The 19,787-nt window shown below is 42.1% G+C and overlaps 4 protein-coding genes across 4 annotated transcripts; all 4 read left to right on the top strand.

The window, feature by feature from the left end:
- The first annotated feature begins 584 nt into the window (after nucleotides 1-584).
- On the top strand, nucleotides 585-2,351 carry LOC124142705 (arylsulfatase J-like). Its single transcript, XM_046511297.2, has one exon. The coding sequence runs from the start codon at nucleotides 623-625 to the stop codon at nucleotides 2,072-2,074; it is 1,452 nt and encodes a 483-aa protein (XP_046367253.2). The 5' UTR covers nucleotides 585-622; the 3' UTR covers nucleotides 2,075-2,351.
- Nucleotides 2,352-5,246: 2,895 nt separating this feature from the next.
- Nucleotides 5,247-14,071, top strand: LOC124142691 (arylsulfatase J-like). Its single transcript, XM_048400297.1, has 2 exons — nucleotides 5,247-6,562; nucleotides 13,546-14,071. Exons 1-2 carry the CDS (start codon nucleotides 5,257-5,259, stop codon nucleotides 13,743-13,745), a joined length of 1,506 nt encoding a protein of 501 aa, XP_048256254.1. The 5' UTR covers nucleotides 5,247-5,256; the 3' UTR covers nucleotides 13,746-14,071.
- Nucleotides 10,871-13,524, top strand: LOC125382118 (arylsulfatase B-like). Its single transcript, XM_048400298.1, has one exon. The coding sequence runs from the start codon at nucleotides 10,881-10,883 to the stop codon at nucleotides 12,384-12,386; it is 1,506 nt and encodes a 501-aa protein (XP_048256255.1). The 5' UTR covers nucleotides 10,871-10,880; the 3' UTR covers nucleotides 12,387-13,524.
- Nucleotides 14,072-17,485: 3,414 nt separating the features above from the next.
- On the top strand, nucleotides 17,486-19,114 carry LOC124143874 (arylsulfatase B-like). The gene has a single exon (XM_046513025.2). The coding sequence runs from the start codon at nucleotides 17,521-17,523 to the stop codon at nucleotides 18,970-18,972; it is 1,452 nt and encodes a 483-aa protein (XP_046368981.2). The 5' UTR covers nucleotides 17,486-17,520; the 3' UTR covers nucleotides 18,973-19,114.
- The last annotated feature ends 673 nt before the right edge of the window (nucleotides 19,115-19,787 follow it).

Genomic DNA, 19,787 nt, shown 5'->3' with positions numbered 1-19,787 from the left:
GATTCGAACCCATGAAACCAGTCACAAAGGGCGTAATTTTGCACATCGAAATAGGGCGCCTCAGAGTGAACCACGGAGAAATGGCATTATGTGGTAGGACAGCACAACGTGATGCAGGTTTTGGAGTTTTACCAATTCGATGAAACCCACGAGCTTTATGGTGCTAACAAATCAAGAAACTCTATCAGGGCAGAGCATGATCGGAACCCATGAACACTGTCACGTCTAAGGGATGCACATCGAAATGAGGCGCCATCAAATACATCCAATACAGTCAATGCTAGTCTGTAATACTTGGCACGTCTTAATTACTGCAGTTTCCAAAGAAGGTCTCTAGGCTCCTTTTTATTATATTGTATTAAGATAAATTAACAACTATCTTTTCCCTCTGAGGTATTTTTATTTCAGTGACTAGTTAGTCTACAAGAGACCTTGACTTTTCATACCACACATGCATAGATATGTAACCCCGAACCTCGGGTCAGTTGTGAGCGATATCGAAGTGTATTATCACACATATAGTGGCTAATGTCCAACTAACATCACATGCGCAGACAAGGCGATAAAGCTGACCCCGCAATACATCAGTCTCGATAAATCCATATCAGCATATACACCAAACATGGAGGCTGCACGGCTTGTTGCGACTCTTATTCTCATTTTCGTTTACCTTAATGAAAGTCAAGCAGCTAAGCCACACATTGTGTTCATAGTTGCGGATGATCTGGGCTGGAACGATGTTGGTTTCCGAAATGCACAGGTTCTGACGCCACACCTGGACAAGTTGGCCAAAGCTGGAGTCATCCTCAACTCCTCATATGTCCAGCCCGTGTGTTCGCCTTCCAGAAACTGCTTCATGTCGGGGTACTTCCCCTACCACACTGGACTACAGGACGGAGTCATCAGGCCAACTTCTCCTGGATTTGTTCCCATTAAGTTCACCTTCCTCCCTCAGAAGTTAAAGGAAATAGGATATAGCACCCATGCTGTTGGGAAGTGGCATTTAGGCTTCTGCAACTTGAAATACACCCCGACCTACCGTGGGTTTGATACTTTTGTTGGGTATTACACTGGCGCCGAGGAATATTACAAGCACACAAGAGAATATGGCAAATTTTCCGGATATGATCTACACTTTAACACTTCCGTATATTCAGAAGCGAAAGGTAAATATTCAACGCGTGTGTTTGCAGAAAGAGCAGTTGATATAATCAAGTCTCACGATAAAGACACGCCGCTTTATTTGTATCTACCGTTTCAAGCAGTTCATGCACCTCTGGAAGTTCCTCCTGAGTATGAGAATTTGTACAAGCATATCCAGAACCTACCACGAAGGACCTACTGCGGTATGATCAGTGCTCTTGATGAAGCTGTTGCTAACATTACGAATGCTTTAGAGGAAACGGGACTCATTGACAACTTGCTGCTGGTGTTTACGACTGACAATGGCGGGCCTTATTACACTGCTTCTAACAACCTTCCTCTACGTGGAGCTAAAGCGACACTATGGGAAGGTGGGACGAAAGGAACTGGTTTCATCTACAGTAAAACCCTTCTGAAGAAGACGGGCTACCTCAACACTGGAATGATGCATGCTGTAGACTGGTACCCGACCTTTGTGGAGCTGGCTGGTGGAGAGAACACAGACCCCAACATGGACGGGATAAGTCAGTACGACATGCTCATCAATGGTGGACCGAGTAAGAGGAAAGAGTTCGTCTACAACATCTATGACAAGTCCAACTCCTCAGCAATTAGATATGGTGACCTGAAACTGATGCGAGGTTCACCGGGATCTCACAATGACTGGAATCCTCTTCCTCATGCTGATGAGACTTCAGATGTCCCTCTCCAGGAAAAGAAGGACAAGTTCCCTCCATATATGTTGTACAATATCACCTCCGACCCAACGGAACATTTCGACCTCTCGGCTAAGTACCCTGAGCTTGTAGCGATGATGAAACAACGCCTTGAGAACTGGGAGAAGACGCGAGTACCAGCTTATCAACCACCAGATGACCCTAAATCAAACCCAGATCTCTATGGAGGCAACTGGAGCCCAGGGTGGTGCTGAATGTTGTATTCTGTTGGCTACCAGGAACGCTACAGTTAATATCAGTGACAATCAATGACAAAATGCGTGATTGATACTTTGATCCCATTTTTTGTTATGTTATAATTACCAGTCAGTGTACGGTTGTTTTAATGACAACCCGTAGTATTAATGAAGACATGGCTGCTTTATCGATTTCAACTTTTTTTATATTGCGTTTTGAGACAGAGGTTTGCACCTTACTATCACTTGTACCTAAAGGTCGCATTGAAAGAATAAATCAGTTGAAATTTCTTCATTTATACGTTAATGTCATGATGATGTAATCTGCGGGCAAAGGAAATTGGAAACCGATGTTTGATGGTGGCTAAAATTGAAACAAACAAGAAATAGTTATTCGATGGTGAGATATTTGATACGAGTGTCATAGCTGTGTTTATGGACCTCAAGACTGCAGTGTTTCGGCTACTGCTGTCAGCCTAGTGACGTTTTGATAACGTTTGTATATCATCAATTTTCGATGTAGCGAAGACGGATATAGTACCATCAACCATCAGCATTAGCGAACATATTTACTCATATCTGTTGCATTCATGTGAGTAGCGACCTATGAAGACGAGAGCTTATTTATGTCGGGGTTAATCTTTGCATCCGGGATGGAGTAGATTTATTGTTGAAATAATGTATAGATGCGGATTGTTAAACTACATGATTTATTGTAAAGCAATTCTTGCGTAACAATAATAACACTTTACAATTAAAGTGGTACAACCACAATACACACTTTAGTGTCCTTAATCGTCTTATCAATATCTATATGTATACGACGACAACATAAAACCTAAATTTTAACCTTGATGTGCCGATAATGTAGGTCTTTTTATCTTGGCCTACTTCGATATCTGCCGGCGGTTTGGTTGCCTTGTACTTAATTCCTTCGCTCGTCATTACGAAGTCCAGGCTGGTATATATTTAGATACAATATGTGAAGACCCTTCTTAAAGTGGTGTAAAACTATTAGCACTCATTTTCATCCTTCTTATAACATCGGACCCGTTAAGATCCGGGGTAGAATAGGTCTCCAGCAACCCATGATTGCCGACAAAGGCGACTATGCTTGTCTTAAAAGGCGACTAACAGGATCGGGTGGTCAGGCTCGCTTATTTTGTTGATGCATGTCATCGTATCCCAATTGTTTAGATCGATGCTCATGGTGTCAATTACTGGATTGTTTAGTCCAGACTCGATTATTTACAGACCGCCGTCATATAGCTGTAACATTGCTGAGTGCGGCGTTAAACAACAAACAAACAAAAAAATCGTATTACATCGAGCATTCCACCCGGCACACCTCAATCCTATAGAGCATCTCGGCCAGCAGTCGGTATTCATATTGGAACTGTATGCACAGGTTTTACTAGTTCTCGTTACTACCACATTACACAACACAACATGCCGGCAGTTGTTCTATATCAAATAGGATCCCTATTTTGTATTAACAATAGAAACATATCTTTTATCAAAATCAACCATTGAACTATATGCGGGGTGGTCGGTTTGAACGAAACTTGCAGCTAAATTATGCAATAAAATCACCTTTGCACGAGTTATTATGTAGATAACGAGTAATCTGAGTGGGTCCGAATGCGAACATCTCAGAATGTCTGTGAAACAATCTGACTGGAGGGCACCTTAGCAATACAACCTTTTTGAGGAAAGTGGCGCCATTAAAACTTGTTGACTTTCTATGTCATATCATTGCAACGGTTGAAGAAGGAAAGTCAATTCATGACGATGTTTTTACATGACATGCAGAACATGGTTAAAAATTATACAATGCTAAATAGATGCTTAATAGCATATACTCAAGTATCGTATACTATTGTAACGACCACATATACCTGATGATGTATACCACATAAATAGTTGGAGAAGTAATATTTCAACTGATACAATCCGTTTATCAGGACCCTCTATCGAGTTCTAACGACTTACACATTTGATATGTATCCAGTGACTTAGTGTCATACAGACCCTGAAAGAAGTATATCTAATACTTCGCAAGTATTGTTACTGTAGTTTTCAAAGAAAGTAGCTAGGCTCCTTTTTATAATATCACATAAAGATAAATTAACAAATGCTTTTTTTCTGTAACATATTTTCATTTCAGAGACTAGATGTTTATCTATCAGAGACCTTGAGTTTTCGTATAAGACTTACAAAGGTAAATTGTCCCGACACCCGGGTCGAATACGGGCAATATCGCTGAGTCTTGTCACGCGTAAGCAGCTGATGTCCACGTAGCATCATATGTGCAGACGAGGCGATAAATCTAGATGCGGAATGCACCAGTGGCAACCACGGAGGCAGCACGGCTTGTTGCGACTATTGCTATAATTTTCGTTTTTCTTTATGGAAGTCAAGAAGCTGAGCCACACATTGTGTTCATACCTGCGGATGATCTAGGTTGGAACGATGTTGGTTTCCGTAATCCACAGGTACTGACGCCACACCTGGACAAGTTGCCCATGTTGACAACGATTTATACAGGCATATTCCCATGTTCTTGATAACGGCTTATATAGGCATATGCTCATGTTGACAACGGCTTATATAGGCATATGCCCATGTTGACAACGAATTATATAGGCATATGTCATGTTGACAACGAATTGTATAGGCATATGGTTATGTTGACAACGACATGTAGGCATATGGTCATATTGACAACGAATTATATAGGCATATGCCATGTTGACAACGACTTATATAGCCATATGCTGATGTTGACAACGAATTATATAGCCATATGCCATGTTGAGAACGACTTATATAGGCATATGCTCATGTTGCCAACGACTTAGATATATATGTATATATTATCTATCTGTCTGTCTGTCTGTCTGTCTGTCTGTCTGTATGTATGTATGTATGTATGTATGTATGTATGTATGTATGTATGTATGTATGTATGTATGTACATATAGATAGATAGATAGATAGATAGATAGATAGATAGATAGATAGATAGATAGATAGATAGATAGATATGCAATCAGAGACCTTGACTTGTCAAACACATACCTAGATATAAGTAACCCCGATCCTCGGGTCGGATATGAGCAATATCGCTGTGTATTGTCACATGTATAACAGCTAATGTCCACGTAATATCACATGTGCAGAGGTGCCGATAAAGCTAGATGCGCAATGCACCAGTCTCAATAGACCAGATCAGCAGTATACGAGTCTGCAACATGGAGGCTGCACGGCTTGTTGCGACTTTTGCTCTCATATTAGTTTACCATAGTGGAAGTCAAGCAGCTAAGCCACACATTGTGTTTATAGTTGCGGACGATCTGGGCTGGAACGATGTTGGTTTCCGTAATCCACAGGTTCTGACGCCACACCTGGACAAGTTGGCCAAAGCTGGAGTCATCCTCAACTCCTCCTATGTCCAGCCCGTGTGCTCGCCATCCAGAAACTGCTTCATGTCGGGGTACTTCCCCTACCACACTGGACTACAGGACGGCGTCATCAGTCCAACTTCTCCTGGATTTGTTCCAATCAAGTTCACCTTCCTCCCACAGAAGTTAAAGGAACTAGGATATAGCACCCATGCTGTTGGGAAATGGCATTTAGGCTTCTGCAACTTGAAATATACCCCTGTCTACCGTGGGTTTGATACCTATGTTGGGTATTACATGGGTGATGAGGACTATTACAAGCACACAAAAACATTTGACAATTATTCTGGATATGATCTACGCTTTAACACTTCTGTATATACGGAACCAAAGGGTAAATATTCAACGCGCGTGTTTGCAGAAAGAGCAGTTGATATAATCAAGTCTCACGATAAGGACACGCCACTTTATTTGTATCTGCCGTTTCAAGCAGTACATGCACCTCTGGAAGTTCCCTCTGAGTATGAGAATTTGTACAAACATATCCAGAACCTACCACGAAGGACCTACTGCGGTATGATCAGTGCTCTTGATGAAGCTGTTGCTAACATCACAAATGCTTTAGAGGAAACGGGACTCATTGACAACTTGCTGCTGGTGTTTACGACTGACAATGGCGGGCCTTATTACACTGCTTCTAACAACCTTCCTCTACGTGGAGCTAAGGATACACTATGGGAAGGTGGGACGAAAGGAACTGGATTCATCTACAGTAAAACCCTTCTGAAGAAGACGGGCTACCTTAACACTGGAATGATGCATGCTGTAGACTGGTACCCGACCTTTGTGGAGCTGGCTGGTGGAGAGAACACAGACCCCAACATGGACGGAGTCAGTCAGTACGACATGCTCATCAATGGTGGCCCGAGTAAGAGGAAAGAGTTCGTCTACAACATCAATTACAAGTCCAAATCTGCAGCAATTAGATATGGTGACCTGAAACTGATGCGAGGTTCACCGGGATCTCACAATGACTGGAATCCTCTTCCACAGTCAGGTGAGGGTTCAGATGTCCTCCTCCAGGAAAAGAAGGACAAGTTCCCTCCATATATGTTGTACAATATCACTTCCGACCCAACTGAACATTTCGACCTATCTGCTAAGTACCCTGAGCTTGTAGCGATGATGAAACAACGCCTTGAGAACTGGGAGAAGACGCGAGTACCAGCTTATCAACCACCAATGGATCCTAAATCAAATCCAGATCTTTATGGAGGCAACTGGAGCCCAGGGTGGTGCTGAAGGATGTATTTTGTTGGCTACCAGGAACGTTACAGTTAATATAATTGACAATCAATGACAAAATGCGTGATTGATACTTTTCATTTTAACCCCATTGATTGCTATGATTAGCCATTAATTAATGGTTGTCATGGCTGCCTTATCGATTTCAACTTCATTTTTCTTTCAATGTGGCGTTTGGAGACAGATGTTTGTACCTTACTAGCATATGAATTAATAACTAAACATCCACAAGTATTCAATCATACGTTCATGTCTTGATGATGTAAAATGTTGGTCAAAATAAAGTACACACCTCTGTTTGATGGTGGCTAAAATGAAACAAACAAGAAATGGTTATTCGATGGTGATATAGTTGATACGGGTGTCATGGTTGTGTTTTAGACCTCAAGTTTGCAGTGTTTCGGCTTCTGTTGTCAGCCTAGTGACGTTTTGATAGCGTTTGTATTTTTTTGGTCAATTCCAATTTTTAGGTGTACACTTTTTATCCCGGCAGTTTATATTCGAACAATTTCCGTTATAGTTCCATAAAACATAAACCATTAGCATTAACGAACATAATTACCGATGTCTATTGCATTCATGTGAGTAACCACCTGTAAAGACGAGAGAGATTTATCTATTTCCACAGTATGTGTGAGTTAACGTTTGCATCAAGGATTGAGTAGATTTGCTTGTTTGTTGTTTAACGCTGCACTCAGCTTTACGGTCTGATCAACTGATCACGGTCTGCAAATAATCGAGACTGAACCAGACAACCCAGTGATTGATATCATGAGCATCAATCTACGATAACCACAGTCCCCTCTTAAGACAAGACCAATTCTAACCTGGATCTTCACGGGTTGAGGAAGTAAGATTTATTCATATATATTAAGTATGTTAAACTAATTACTTTGTTGTATAGCAATTCATATATAAAATAAGAAAGCTATGCAAGTAAAGTAAATACAGTTTCGTGTTATCTGTATGCAAATAAAAGGGACAAAATACATTCCACATTAATAAGAACTTTCTGCCAACAGCAGTGTCGATTGTACGATTCCGACTACATCATGAGCATGTGTTCTTAAATCACTGTGAAAAAGTAATGATACCAGGTGTTCGCGAAAATGTGTACACTCCCGGTGGCACCGTCACAAACACATGCAAAGGCGAGTCATTTGTTCACCTGAAAACAACGCGAGAATATATCCTCCACGTGTCTACACGAAAACATAATTTTTGAAATCTTTACTGAGGCCTTGATTGGTAGCCTTGACCAGACAACCTCTTAAGAAGAGTTTGACGCTCTTTGCACTCTTTGAACTCTTGGTAAAAAGTGAGTGAGTGAGTGAGTTGGTTTTAACGCCGCTTTTAACAGTATTCCAGTTATATCACGGTGTGTCAGCTTAATGTGGGAGTAAAGCCCGAAGTGATGTAGATCACAGACGTTTAGCACTTCGGTGAAGCCCACGAGCACGGGTATGGTGCTGACAAACCTAGAAACATAATCGGGGCGAACCGGGATTCGAACCCACAATCATAGGTTTCTGGCGTGCCCAAGGGACGCAACTCTGCACAGCGAATCGCGGCGCCTTAGACGACTGGTAATAGTGCTCAACTTAAAGGGTAAGTTGACGTTTGGAAAGTAAAAGTCATCCCTTTTTTCCTACAGTCTTGTGGAGAGCATTTTGTCTAAATCTTTATGCATAGATCTAAATATGAAATATATGAGACGGTCTTACTGGTGCCCTTTATTTCTAGTTTAGACAAACTGAAAACCTAAATTTTAACCTCGATGTGCTAATAAAGCAGATATACACGTGTTTTGACCTAGGCCTATTTCGATATCTGCTGGGCTATGTGGTAGCCTTGTGGTTAATTCGTTGGTTCGGTACCTAAGTCCAGGCTCGGATATCCTTCCATACAATATGTGTTGACCCTTCTTGAGTTCCCCGCCGCCACATCGCTGAATAAAAGCGGTGTAAAAGTATTTGCACTCATTTTCCTCTTCATATGACATCGAGCATTCCTCCGGGCTCACCTCAACCCCGTAGATCATCTCGTCCGCCATTGAGGCAATCCATATTAGAACTGTATGCACTGGTAGTTTGTAGTCACTACCACATTACACAACACAGCCTCCATATTAAATAGTGTCCCCTATTTGTATAAACAATCATTTTTGATATTCGGTCTTTTCTCATAATCGATCGTTGAACTATATGCGGTGTGATCGGTGAATGTAGTTATGCAATGCCACCACTGTTGCACGATATCTTATGTAGATAACGCGTAAGGTGAGCTGAAATGTGTGTGTGCGTGCGTGTGTATGTGTGGCTGCTTGGACTAGTCCGGACTGATGCCGATTTATTGTGCTAGCTCACTGTGATACCACGCCGCAGTTTAACATGAATACCCCACTCAGACACAGTATACTGACTCCGAGCCAAGCAGTCACTCTTGTAGCCGCTTAACAATAAGTTCCAATCGTTTAACGTCTTTTGGTATAACGCGGCAGGGGATCGAACCCCGGACCTTCCGCTCTCAGGGCGGACGCTCTACCACTAGACCACGGAGGCGGTCAGATAACGCACACGCTGAGTGGGTCCGAATAAGAACATCTAACTATTTTAAAACAATCTGACTAAGGGGCGCTTAAGCAATAGAACCGCATTTGGAAAAGTGGCGCCATTAAAATTTGTTTACTTTCTATGTCATATCATTGCTTTCGCCGCAAAGAGCCACGCCACCTAATCATGCCAGGATCCGCGGTCGTTGGTCGTGTGTTTGCCGCATTTATGATCCTTTGTCTGACAATACAATAACCATCCTCGCAAGTTTCATCAAAGTGGCAAACATGTCAAAGTGAAATGAGGACAAAATGACAATAAAACCTTAGGAGTTATATCATTCGGTTGTTCACTCGTCTGAGTCGTCGTATTTGGGCTGTGCAAAGTTGCCTCCCATAGACGCGTCAGGGTTCATGGATTCGAATCCCGGTTGGCCCTGATAATGTTTCTTGGTTTGTCAGCATCATACGCGTGCTCGCGGGTTTCATCAAAGGATGATGCAGGATGATGAACCCGTTGAAAACAGAAAGTCAATGAGTGAGTGAGTGAGTGAGTTTGGTTTTACGCCGCTTTTAGCAATATTCCAGCAATATCCCGTCGGGGGAGACCAGAAATGGGCTTCACACATTATACTAATGTCGGGATTCGAACCCGGGTCTTCGACGTCACGAGCGAACACTTTAACCACTAGGCTACCCGACCGCCCCAGAAAGTCAATGATTGACGATATTTGTACATGACACGCAGAACATATTGAGAAACTATACCACCAGGAGGTCAATAGAGACAATAATCAAATATGGCGACACCTAGACCTGGCCACCTGTGTCCCCTACCGTACATAATCATGTTGACTAGGGTGATGAGGAAGCTGCCAATGGTCATAAGTAAGTTGACTATGGTTTGAAGTAACATGGATAGCTTGAACTGACATGAGAGCTGATTGATATGTGTTGATTGTGTTTGTTTGTTGGTTAACGCCTCTCTCTCCAATATTCAGGCTACAACTGTATCTGACGGCAGCCTGTAAATATTAGAGTCGAATGGAGACAGATCAGTGATTGATTGTATGCATAACGATCTAAGCCGTGGGGGTCAGACGAATCGGGGACAAATCAATTAAGTTTCAAATACCTAGAATTGAGTCTCGTTGAATATTTTATTATTATAACATTAAACGTATGCATGCTAATCTTACCAAAGACTTAATCAATTGATTTGTATGTCTGTCATACAGACCCTGAAACAAATATATCCAATACAGCTCATGCAGGTTTGTAATAGTTGGCAAGTCTAGATTACTGGAGTTTCCGAAGAGAGTCTTTAGATTCCTTTTTATTATATTGTATTGAGATGAATTAACAACTGCTTTTCTCTGCAAAATATTTTTATTTCAGAGATGAGACGTCTGTCTATCGGAGTCCTTGACTGTACATGCCACACATTCATAGATAAGTAGTCCTGATACCCGGTTCTGATGTGAGCAATATCGCTTAGCATTGTCACGCGTTTAGCGGCTTACGTCACGTAATATCACATGTGCAGACGAGGCGATAAAGCTAGATGCGCAATGCACCAGTCTCTATAGACCAGATCAGCATTACACGAGTCTGCAACATGGGGGCTGCACGGCTTGTTGCGACTTTTGCTCTTATTTTCGTTTACCTTAATGGAAGTCAAGCAGCTAAGCCACACATTGTGTTTATAGTTGCGGACGATCTGGGCTGGAACGATGTTGGTTTCCGTAATCCACAGGTTCAGACGCCACACCTGGACAAGTTGGCCAAAACTGGAGTCATCCTCAACTCCTCCTATGTCCAGCCCGTGTGCTCGCCATCCAGAAACTGCTTCATGTCGGGGTACTTCCCCTACCACACTGGACTACAGGACGGCGTCATCAGTCCAACTTCTCCTGGATTTGTTCCAATCAAGTTCACCTTCCTCCCACAGAAGTTAAAGGGACTAGGATATAGCACCCATGCTGTTGGGAAGTGGCATTTAGGCTTCTGCAACTTGAAATACACCCCTGTCTACCGTGGGTTTGATACCTATGTTGGGTATTACATGGGTGGTGAGGACTATTACAAGCACACAAAAACATTTGACAATTATTCTGGATATGATCTACGCTTTAACACTTCTGCATATACGGAACCAAAGGGTAAATATTCAACGCGCGTGTTTGCAGAAAGGGCAGTTGATATCATCAAGTCTCACGATAAGGACACGCCACTTTATTTGTATCTGCCGTTTCAAGCAGTACATGAACCTCTACAAGTTCCCCCTGAGTATGAGAATTTGTACAAGCATATCCAGAATGAAGAACGAAGAACCTACTGCGGTATGATCAGTGCTCTTGATGAAGCTGTTGCTAACATCACGAATGCTTTAGAGGAAACGGGACTCATTGACAACTTGCTGCTGGTGTTTACGACTGACAATGGTGGGCCTTATTGGCATGCTTCTAACAACCTTCCTCTTCGTGGAGCTAAAGCGACATTATGGGAAGGTGGGACGAAAGGAGCTGGATTCATCTACAGTAAAACCCTTCTGAAGAAGACGGGCTACCTCAACACTGGAATGATGCATGCTGTAGACTGGTACCCGACCTTTGTGGAGCTGGCTGGTGGAGAGAACACAGACCCCAACATGGACGGAGTCAGTCAGTACGACATGCTCATCAATGGTGGCCCGAGTAAGAGGAAAGAGTTCGTCTACAATATCTATGACAAGTCCAAATCTGCAGCAATTAGATATGGAGACCTGAAACTGATGCGAGGTTCACCGGGATCTCACAATGATTGGAATCCTCTTCCACAGTCTGGTGAGCGTTCAGATGTCCTTTTCCAGGAAAAGAAGGACAAGTTTCCTCCATATATGTTGTACAATATCACTTCCGACCCAACTGAACATTTCGACCTGTCTGCTAAGTACCCCGAGCTTGTAGCGATGATGAAAGAACGCCTTGAGAACTGGGAGAAGACGCGAGTACCAGCTTATCAACCACCAATGGATCCTAAATCAAACCCAGCTCTCTATGGAGGCAACTGGAGCCCAGGGTGGTGCTGAATGTTGTATTTTGTTGGCTACCAGAAACGCTACGGTTAATTTCATTGACAATCAGAGACAAAATAGTGAGTATAGTTTTTCGCCACTTTGAGCAATATTCCTGCAATATCACGGCGGAGGACTCCAAAAAATGGGCTGTACACATTGTAGACATGTGCGGAAACGAACCCGGGTCTTCGGCGTGACGAGCGAACGCTTTACCCACAAGACTACCCAACCTCCCCATTGACAAAGTGCGTGATTAGTACTTTTCAGTTGAATCCCATTGATTGTTCTGTTACCCGTTAATGTACGGTTGATGAAGTGACAAGCATTGTCAATGAAATTATGGCTGCCTTATCGATTTCAACTTCTCTATTTTTTCAATGTGGCGTTTCGAGACAGACGTTTGAAACTTACTATCACCGGTATCTAAACGTCGCATTGAAAAAATAAATAAGTTGAAATCCACAAGTCTTCATTTAAACCTTAATGTCTTGATGCTGGACAAAAGAAACGCGCCCATGTTTGATGGTGTCTAAAAATGAAACAGATAGGAAATGGTTATTCGATGGGGGTATATTTCATACGGTTGTGTTTTGGACCTCAAGTCTTCAGTGTTTCGGGGACTGTTGTCACATAAGTAACGTTTTGATAACGTTTGTAAATTTTATTCAAATCCAATTTTCAGGAGTACACTTTTGTTTGATTTATCCCGGCAGTTTATATTGGATCAATTTTCGATGTAGCGAGGACGGATATAGTATCGGTAAATATCTACGATCAGCATTAACGAACATAATTACTCATGTCTGTTGCAGTCATGTGAGTAGCCACCTATAAAGACGAGAGCTTATATCTTTATTTTCATTGTAATGTCGAAGTTATTCTTTGCATTAGGGCTGGAGTAGATTTATTCATACTTTTATATCAATTGTTGAATAATCTTTATGGATCCGTATTGTTAAACTACTTGATTTGTTGTATCGCAATTCAACTAAACAATAATAAATCTTTTCAAGTAAAGTGGTACGATCACAATACAGTACATTGGTGTCCTTTATCATGTTATCTGTATTAACGGAAAAGAGTAACTGTGCTTCATATAGAGTTACATCTAAATAAATTTATTCTGAAATAAAATTATGCATCTTGCAATACATATTCATAAAGACATCTCCTCCATATATGTTGTACAATATCACTTCCGACCCAACTGAACATTTCGACCTGTCTGCTAAGTACCCCGAGCTTGTAGCGATGATGAAACAACGCCTTGAGAACTGGGAGAAGACGCGAGTACCAGCTTATCAACCACCAGATGACCCTAAATCAAACCCAGATCTCTATGGAGGCAACTGGAGCCCAGGATGGTGCTGATTGTTGTATTCTGTTGGCTACCAGGAACGCAACAGTTAATATCATTGACAATCAATGACAAAATGCGTGATCGATACTTTTCAGTTTAATCCCATTGATTGCTATGATTAGCCATTAATAACTGGTTGTCATGGCTGCCTTATCGATTTCAACTTCATTTTTCTTTCAATGTGGCGCTTGGAGACAGATGTTTGTACCTTACTAGCATATGAATTAATAACTAAACATCCACAAGCATTCAATCATACGTTAATGTCTTGATGATGTAAAATGTTGGTCAAAATAAAGTACACACCTCTGTTTGATGGTGGCTAAAATGAAACAAACAAGAAATGGTTATTCGATGGTGATATAGTTGATACGGGTGTCATGGTTGTGTTTTAGACCTCAAGTTTGCAGTGTTTCGGCTCCTAAAGACGATAGAGATTTATCTATTTCCACAGTATGTGTGAGTTAACGTTTGCATCAAGGATGGAGTAGATTTGCTTGTTTGTTGTTTAACGCTGCACTCAGCTTTACGGTCTGATCAGCTGATCACGGTCTGCAAATAATCGAGACTGGACCAGACAATCCAGTGATTGATATCATGAGCATCAATCTACGATAACCACAGTCCGGTCTTAAGACAAGACAAATTCAATACTTGATCTTCACGGGTTGAGGAAGTAAGATTTATTCATAAAATTAAGTATGTTAAACTAATTACTTTGTTGTATAGCAATTCATATATAAAATAAGAAAGCTATGCAAGTAAAGTAAATACAGTTTCGTGTTATCTGTATGCAAATAAAAGGGACAAAAAACATTCCACATTAATAAGAACTTTCTGCCAACAGCAGTGTCGATTGTACGATTCCGACTACATCATGAGCATGTGTTTATAAATCACTGTGAAAAAGTGATGATTCCAGGTGTTCGCGAAAATGTGTACTCTCCCGGTGGCACCGTCACAAACACATGCAAAGGCGAGTCACTTGTTCACCTGAAAACAACGCGAGAATATATCCTCCACGTGTCTACCAGAAAACATAATTTTTGAAATCTTTACTGAGGCCTTGATTGGTAGCCTGGACCAGACACCATCTTAACAAGAGCGTGGCGCTCTTTGCACTCTTTGAACTCTTGGTAAAAAGTGAGTGAGTGAGTGAGCTGGTTTTAACGCCGCTTTTAACAGTATTCCAGTTATATCACGGTGTGTCAGCTTAATGTGGGAGTAAAGCCCGAAGTGAACGTTTGGAAAGTAAAAGTCATCCCTTTTTTCATACAGTTTTGTGGAGAGCGTTTTGTCACTCTGAATCTTTATGCATAGATCTAAATATGAAACATATGAGACGGTCTTACTGGTGTCCTTAATTTCTATTCTAGACAATCTGAAAACCTAAATTTTAACCTCGATGTGCTGATAATGCAGATATACACTAGTTTTGACCTAGCCCTATTTCGATATCTGCTGGGTTATGTGGTAGCCTTGTGGTTAATTCGTTGGTTCGCTACCTAAGTCCAGGCTCGGATATCCTTCCATACAATATGTGTTGACCCTTCTTGAGTTCCCCGCCGCCACATCGCTGAATAAAAGCGGTGTAAAAGTATGTGCACTCATTTTCTTCTTCATATGACATCGAGCATTCCTCCGGGCTCACCTCAACCCTATAGATCATCTCGTCCGGCATTGAGGCAATCCATATTAGAACTGTGTGCACTGGTAGTTTGTAGTCACTACAACATTACACAACACAGCCTCCATATCAAATTGTGTCCCCTATTTGTATAAACAATCTTTTTTATATTCGATCTTTTCTCATAATCGATCGTTGAACTATATGCGGTGTGATCGGTGTGAATGAAGTTATGCAACGCTTACACTGTTGCACGATATCTTATGTAGATAACGCATAAGGTGAGGTGAAATGTGTGTGTGCGTGTGTGTGTATGTGTGGCTGCTTGGACTAGTCCGCACTGATGCCGATTTATCGTGCTAGCTCACCGAGATGCCATGCCGCAGTTTAACATGAACACCCCACTCAGACACAGTTTACTGACTCCGAGCCAAGCAGTCACTCTTGTAGCCGCTTAACAACAAGTTCCAATCGTTTAACGTCTTTTGGTATGACGCGGCAGGGGATCGAACCCCGGACCTTCCGCTCTCAGGGCGGACGCTCTACCACTAGACCACGGAGGCGGTCAGATAACGCACACGCTGAGTGGGTCCGAATAAGAACAGCTAACTATTTTAAAACAATCTGACTAAGGGGCGCTTAAGCAATAGAACCGTATTTGGAAAAGTGGCGCCATTAAAATTGTTTACTTTCTATGTCATATCATTGCTTTCGCCGCAAAGAGCCACGTCACCTAATCATGCCAGGATCCGCGGTCGTTGGTCGTGTGTTTACCGCATTTATGATCCTTGGTCTGACAATACAATAACCACCCTCGCGAGTTTCATCAAAGTGGCAAACATGTCAAAGTGAAATGAGGACAAAATGACAATGAAACCTTAGGAGTTATATCATTCGGTTGTTCACTCGTCTGAGTCGTCGTATTTGGGCTGTGCAAAGTTGCATCCCATAGACGCGTCAGGGTTCATGGATTCAAATCCCGGTTGGCCCTGATAATGTTTCTTGGTTTGTCAGCATCATACGCGTGCTCGCGGGTTTCATCAAAGGATGATGCAGGATGATGAACCCGTTGAAAACAGAAAGTCAATGAGTGAGTGAGTGAGTTTGGTTTTACGCCGCTTTTAGCAATATTCCAGCAATATCCCGGCGGGGGAGACCAGAAATGGGCTTCACACATTATACCCATGTCGGGATTCGAACCCGGGTCTTCGACGTGACGAGCGAACACTTTAACCACTAAGCTACCCGACCGCCCCAGAAAGTCAATGATTGGCGATATGTGTACATGACATGCAGAACATGGTGAAAAACTATACCACCAGAAGGTCAATAGAGACAATAATCAAATATGGCGACACCTAGACCTGGCCACCTGTGTCCCCTACCGTACATAATCATGTTGACTAGGGTGATGAGGCAGCTGCTAATGGTCATAAGTAAGTTGACTTTGGTTTGAAGTAACATGGATAGCTTGAACTGACATGAGGGCTGATTGATATGTGTTGATTGTGTTTGTTTGTTGGTTAACGCCTCTCCCTCCAATATTCCGGCTACAACTGTATCTGACGGCAGCCTGTAAATATTAGAGTCGAGTCGAGACAGATCAGTGATTGATTGTATGCTTAACGGTCTACGCCGTGGGGGTCAGATATATCGGGGACAAATCAATTAAGTTTCAAATACCTAGAATTGAGTCTCGTAGAATATTTTATTATTATGACATTAAACGTATGCATGCTGATCTTACCAACGACTTAATCAATTGATTTGTATGTCTGTCATACAGACCCTGAAACAAATATATCCAATACAGCTCATGCAGGTTTGTAATAGTTGGCAAGTCTAGATTACTGGAGTTACCCAAGAGAGTCTTTAGACTCCTTTTTATTATATTGTATTGAGATAAATTAACAACTGCTTTTCTCTGCAAAATATTTTTATTTCAGAGACGAGATGTCTGTCTATCGGAGTCCTTGACTTTTCATACCACACATTCATAGATAAGTAGTCCCGGTTCGGATGTGAGCACTATCGCTCAGCATTGTCACGCGTTTAGCGGCTTACGTCACGTAACATCACATGTGCAGACGAGGAGATAAAGCTAGATGCGCAATGCACCAGTTTCAAAAGACCAGATCAGCAATACACCAGTGTCAACCATGAAGGCTGCACTCCTTGTTGCGACTTTTACTCTCATTTTCGTTTACCTTAATGGAGGTCAAGCAGCTAAGCCACACATTGTGTTTATAGTTGCGGATGATCTGGGCTGGAACGATGTTGGTTTCCGTAATCCACAGGTTCTGACGCCACACCTGGACAAGTTGGCCAAAACTGGAGTCATCCTCAACTCCTCCTATGTCCAGCCCGTGTGCTCGCCATCCAGAAACTGCTTCATGTCGGGGTACTTCCCCTACCACACTGGACTACAGGACGGCGTCATCAGACCAACCTCTCCTGGATTTGTTCCCATTAAGTTCACCTTCCTCCCACAGAAGTTAAAGGAACTAGGATATAGCACCCATGTTGTTGGGAAGTGGCATTTAGGCTTCTGTAACTTGAAATACACCCCGACCTACCGTGGGTTTGATACTTTTGTTGGGTATTACACTGGCGCTGAGGAATATTACAAGCACACAAGAGAATATGACAAATTTTCCGGATATGATCTACGCTTTAATACTTCCGTATATTCAGAAGCGAAGGGTAAATATTCAACGCGCGTGTTTGCAGAAAGAGCAGTTGATATCATCAAGTCTCACGATAAGGACACGCCGCTTTATTTGTATCTGCCGTTTCAAGCAGTACATGCACCTCTGGAAGTTCCCCCTGAGTATGAGAATTTGTACAAACATATCCAGGACCTACCACGAAGGACCTACTGCGGTATGATCAGTGCTCTTGATGAAGCTGTTGCTAACATCACGGATGCTTTAGAGGAAACGGGACTCATTGACAACTTGCTGCTGGTGTTTACGACTGACAATGGCGGGCCTTTTCACGGTGCTGCTAACAACCTTCCTCTTCGTGGATGTAAGGCTACGCTATGGGAAGGTGGAACGAAAGGAGCTGGATTCATTTACAGTAAAACCCTTCTGAAGAAGACGGGCTACCTCAACACTGGAATGATGCATGCTGTAGACTGGTACCCGACCTTTGTGGAGCTGGCTGGTGGAGAGAACACAGACCCCAACATGGACGGGATAAGTCAGTACGACATGCTCATCAATGGTGGCCCGAGTAAGAGGAAAGAGTTCGTCTACAACATCTATGACAAGTCCAACTCCTCAGCAATTAGATATGGAGACCTGAAACTGACGCGAGGTTCACCGGGATCTCACAGTGATTGGTATCCTCTTCCACACTATGGTGAGGGATCAGATGACCCTCCCCAGGAAAACGTGTACCAGTTCCGTCCATATATGTTGTTCAATATCTCTTCCGACCCAACTGAACATTTCGACCTGTCTGCTAAGTACCCTGAGCTTGTAGCGATGATGAAACAACGCCTTGAGAACTGGGAGAAGACGCGAGTACCAGCTTATCAACCACCAGATGACCCTAAATCAAACCCAGATCTCTATGGAGGCAACTGGAGCCCAGGATGGTGCTGAATGTTGTTTTCTGTTGGCTACCAGGAATGCAACAGTTAATATCATTGACAACCAATGACAAATTGCGTGATTGATACTTTTCAGTTTAATCCCTTTAATTGCTATGATTACCGGTTAATAAATGGTTGTCATGTCGATTTCAACTTAATTTTTCTTTCAATGTGGCGTTTGGAGACAGATGTTTGTACCTTACTAGCATATGAATTAATAACTAAACATCCACAAGTATTCATTCATACGTTAATGTCTTGGTGATGTAAACTGTCGGTCAAAATAAAGTACACACCTCTGTTTGATGGTGGCTAAAATGAAACAAACAAGAAATTGTTATTCGATACGGGTGTCATAGTTGTGTTTTAGACCTCAAATTTGCAGTGTTTCGGCTTCTGTTGTCAGCCTCGTGACGTTTTGATAGCGTTTGTAATTTTTTTGTCAAATCCAATTTTCAGGTGTACACTTTTTTATCCCGGCAGTTTATATTCGAACAACTTTCGTTACAGTTCAAGAAACTATAAACCATTAGCATTAACGAACATAATTACCGATGTCTGTTGCATTCATGTGCGTAACCACATTGTAAATACGAGAGTTGATTTATCCTTATTTCCATAGTATGTGTGAGTTAACCTTTGCATCAAGGATGGAGTAGATTTGTTTGTTTGTTGTTTAAAGCCGCACTCAGCAATATTCCAGCTATATGATCTCGGTCTGTAAATCATCGAGTCTGGACCAGACAATCCAGTGATTGATATCATGAGCATCAATCTACGCAATTGGGATACGATGACTTGCATCAACAAAGTCAGCAAGCCTAA

This window comes from Haliotis rufescens, unplaced genomic scaffold (genome assembly GCF_023055435.1).
Source record: "Haliotis rufescens isolate VD_foot unplaced genomic scaffold, xgHalRufe1.0.p SCAF_2, whole genome shotgun sequence".
Taxonomy (NCBI): domain Eukaryota; kingdom Metazoa; phylum Mollusca; class Gastropoda; order Lepetellida; family Haliotidae; genus Haliotis; species Haliotis rufescens.
The sequence above is the reverse complement of the archived record's forward strand: the minus strand, read 5'-3'. Positions and strand labels throughout refer to the sequence as shown.

Bases quoted from the DNA above. Each gene is read 5' to 3' on its own strand.
- LOC124142691 (XM_048400297.1), top strand. From the start codon at position 5,257: ATGCGCAATGCACCAGTCTCAATAGACCAGATCAGCAGTATACGAGTC. The intron at 6,563-13,545 runs CTCCATATATGT...TAAAGACATCTC, and splicing joins GGAAAAGAAGGACAAGTTCC to CTCCATATATGTTGTACAAT.
- LOC124143874 (XM_046513025.2), top strand. From the start codon at position 17,521: ATGAAGGCTGCACTCCTTGTTGCGACTTTTACTCTCATTTTCGTTTAC.
- LOC125382118 (XM_048400298.1), top strand. From the start codon at position 10,881: ATGCGCAATGCACCAGTCTCTATAGACCAGATCAGCATTACACGAGTC.
- LOC124142705 (XM_046511297.2), top strand. From the start codon at position 623: ATGGAGGCTGCACGGCTTGTTGCGACTCTTATTCTCATTTTCGTTTAC.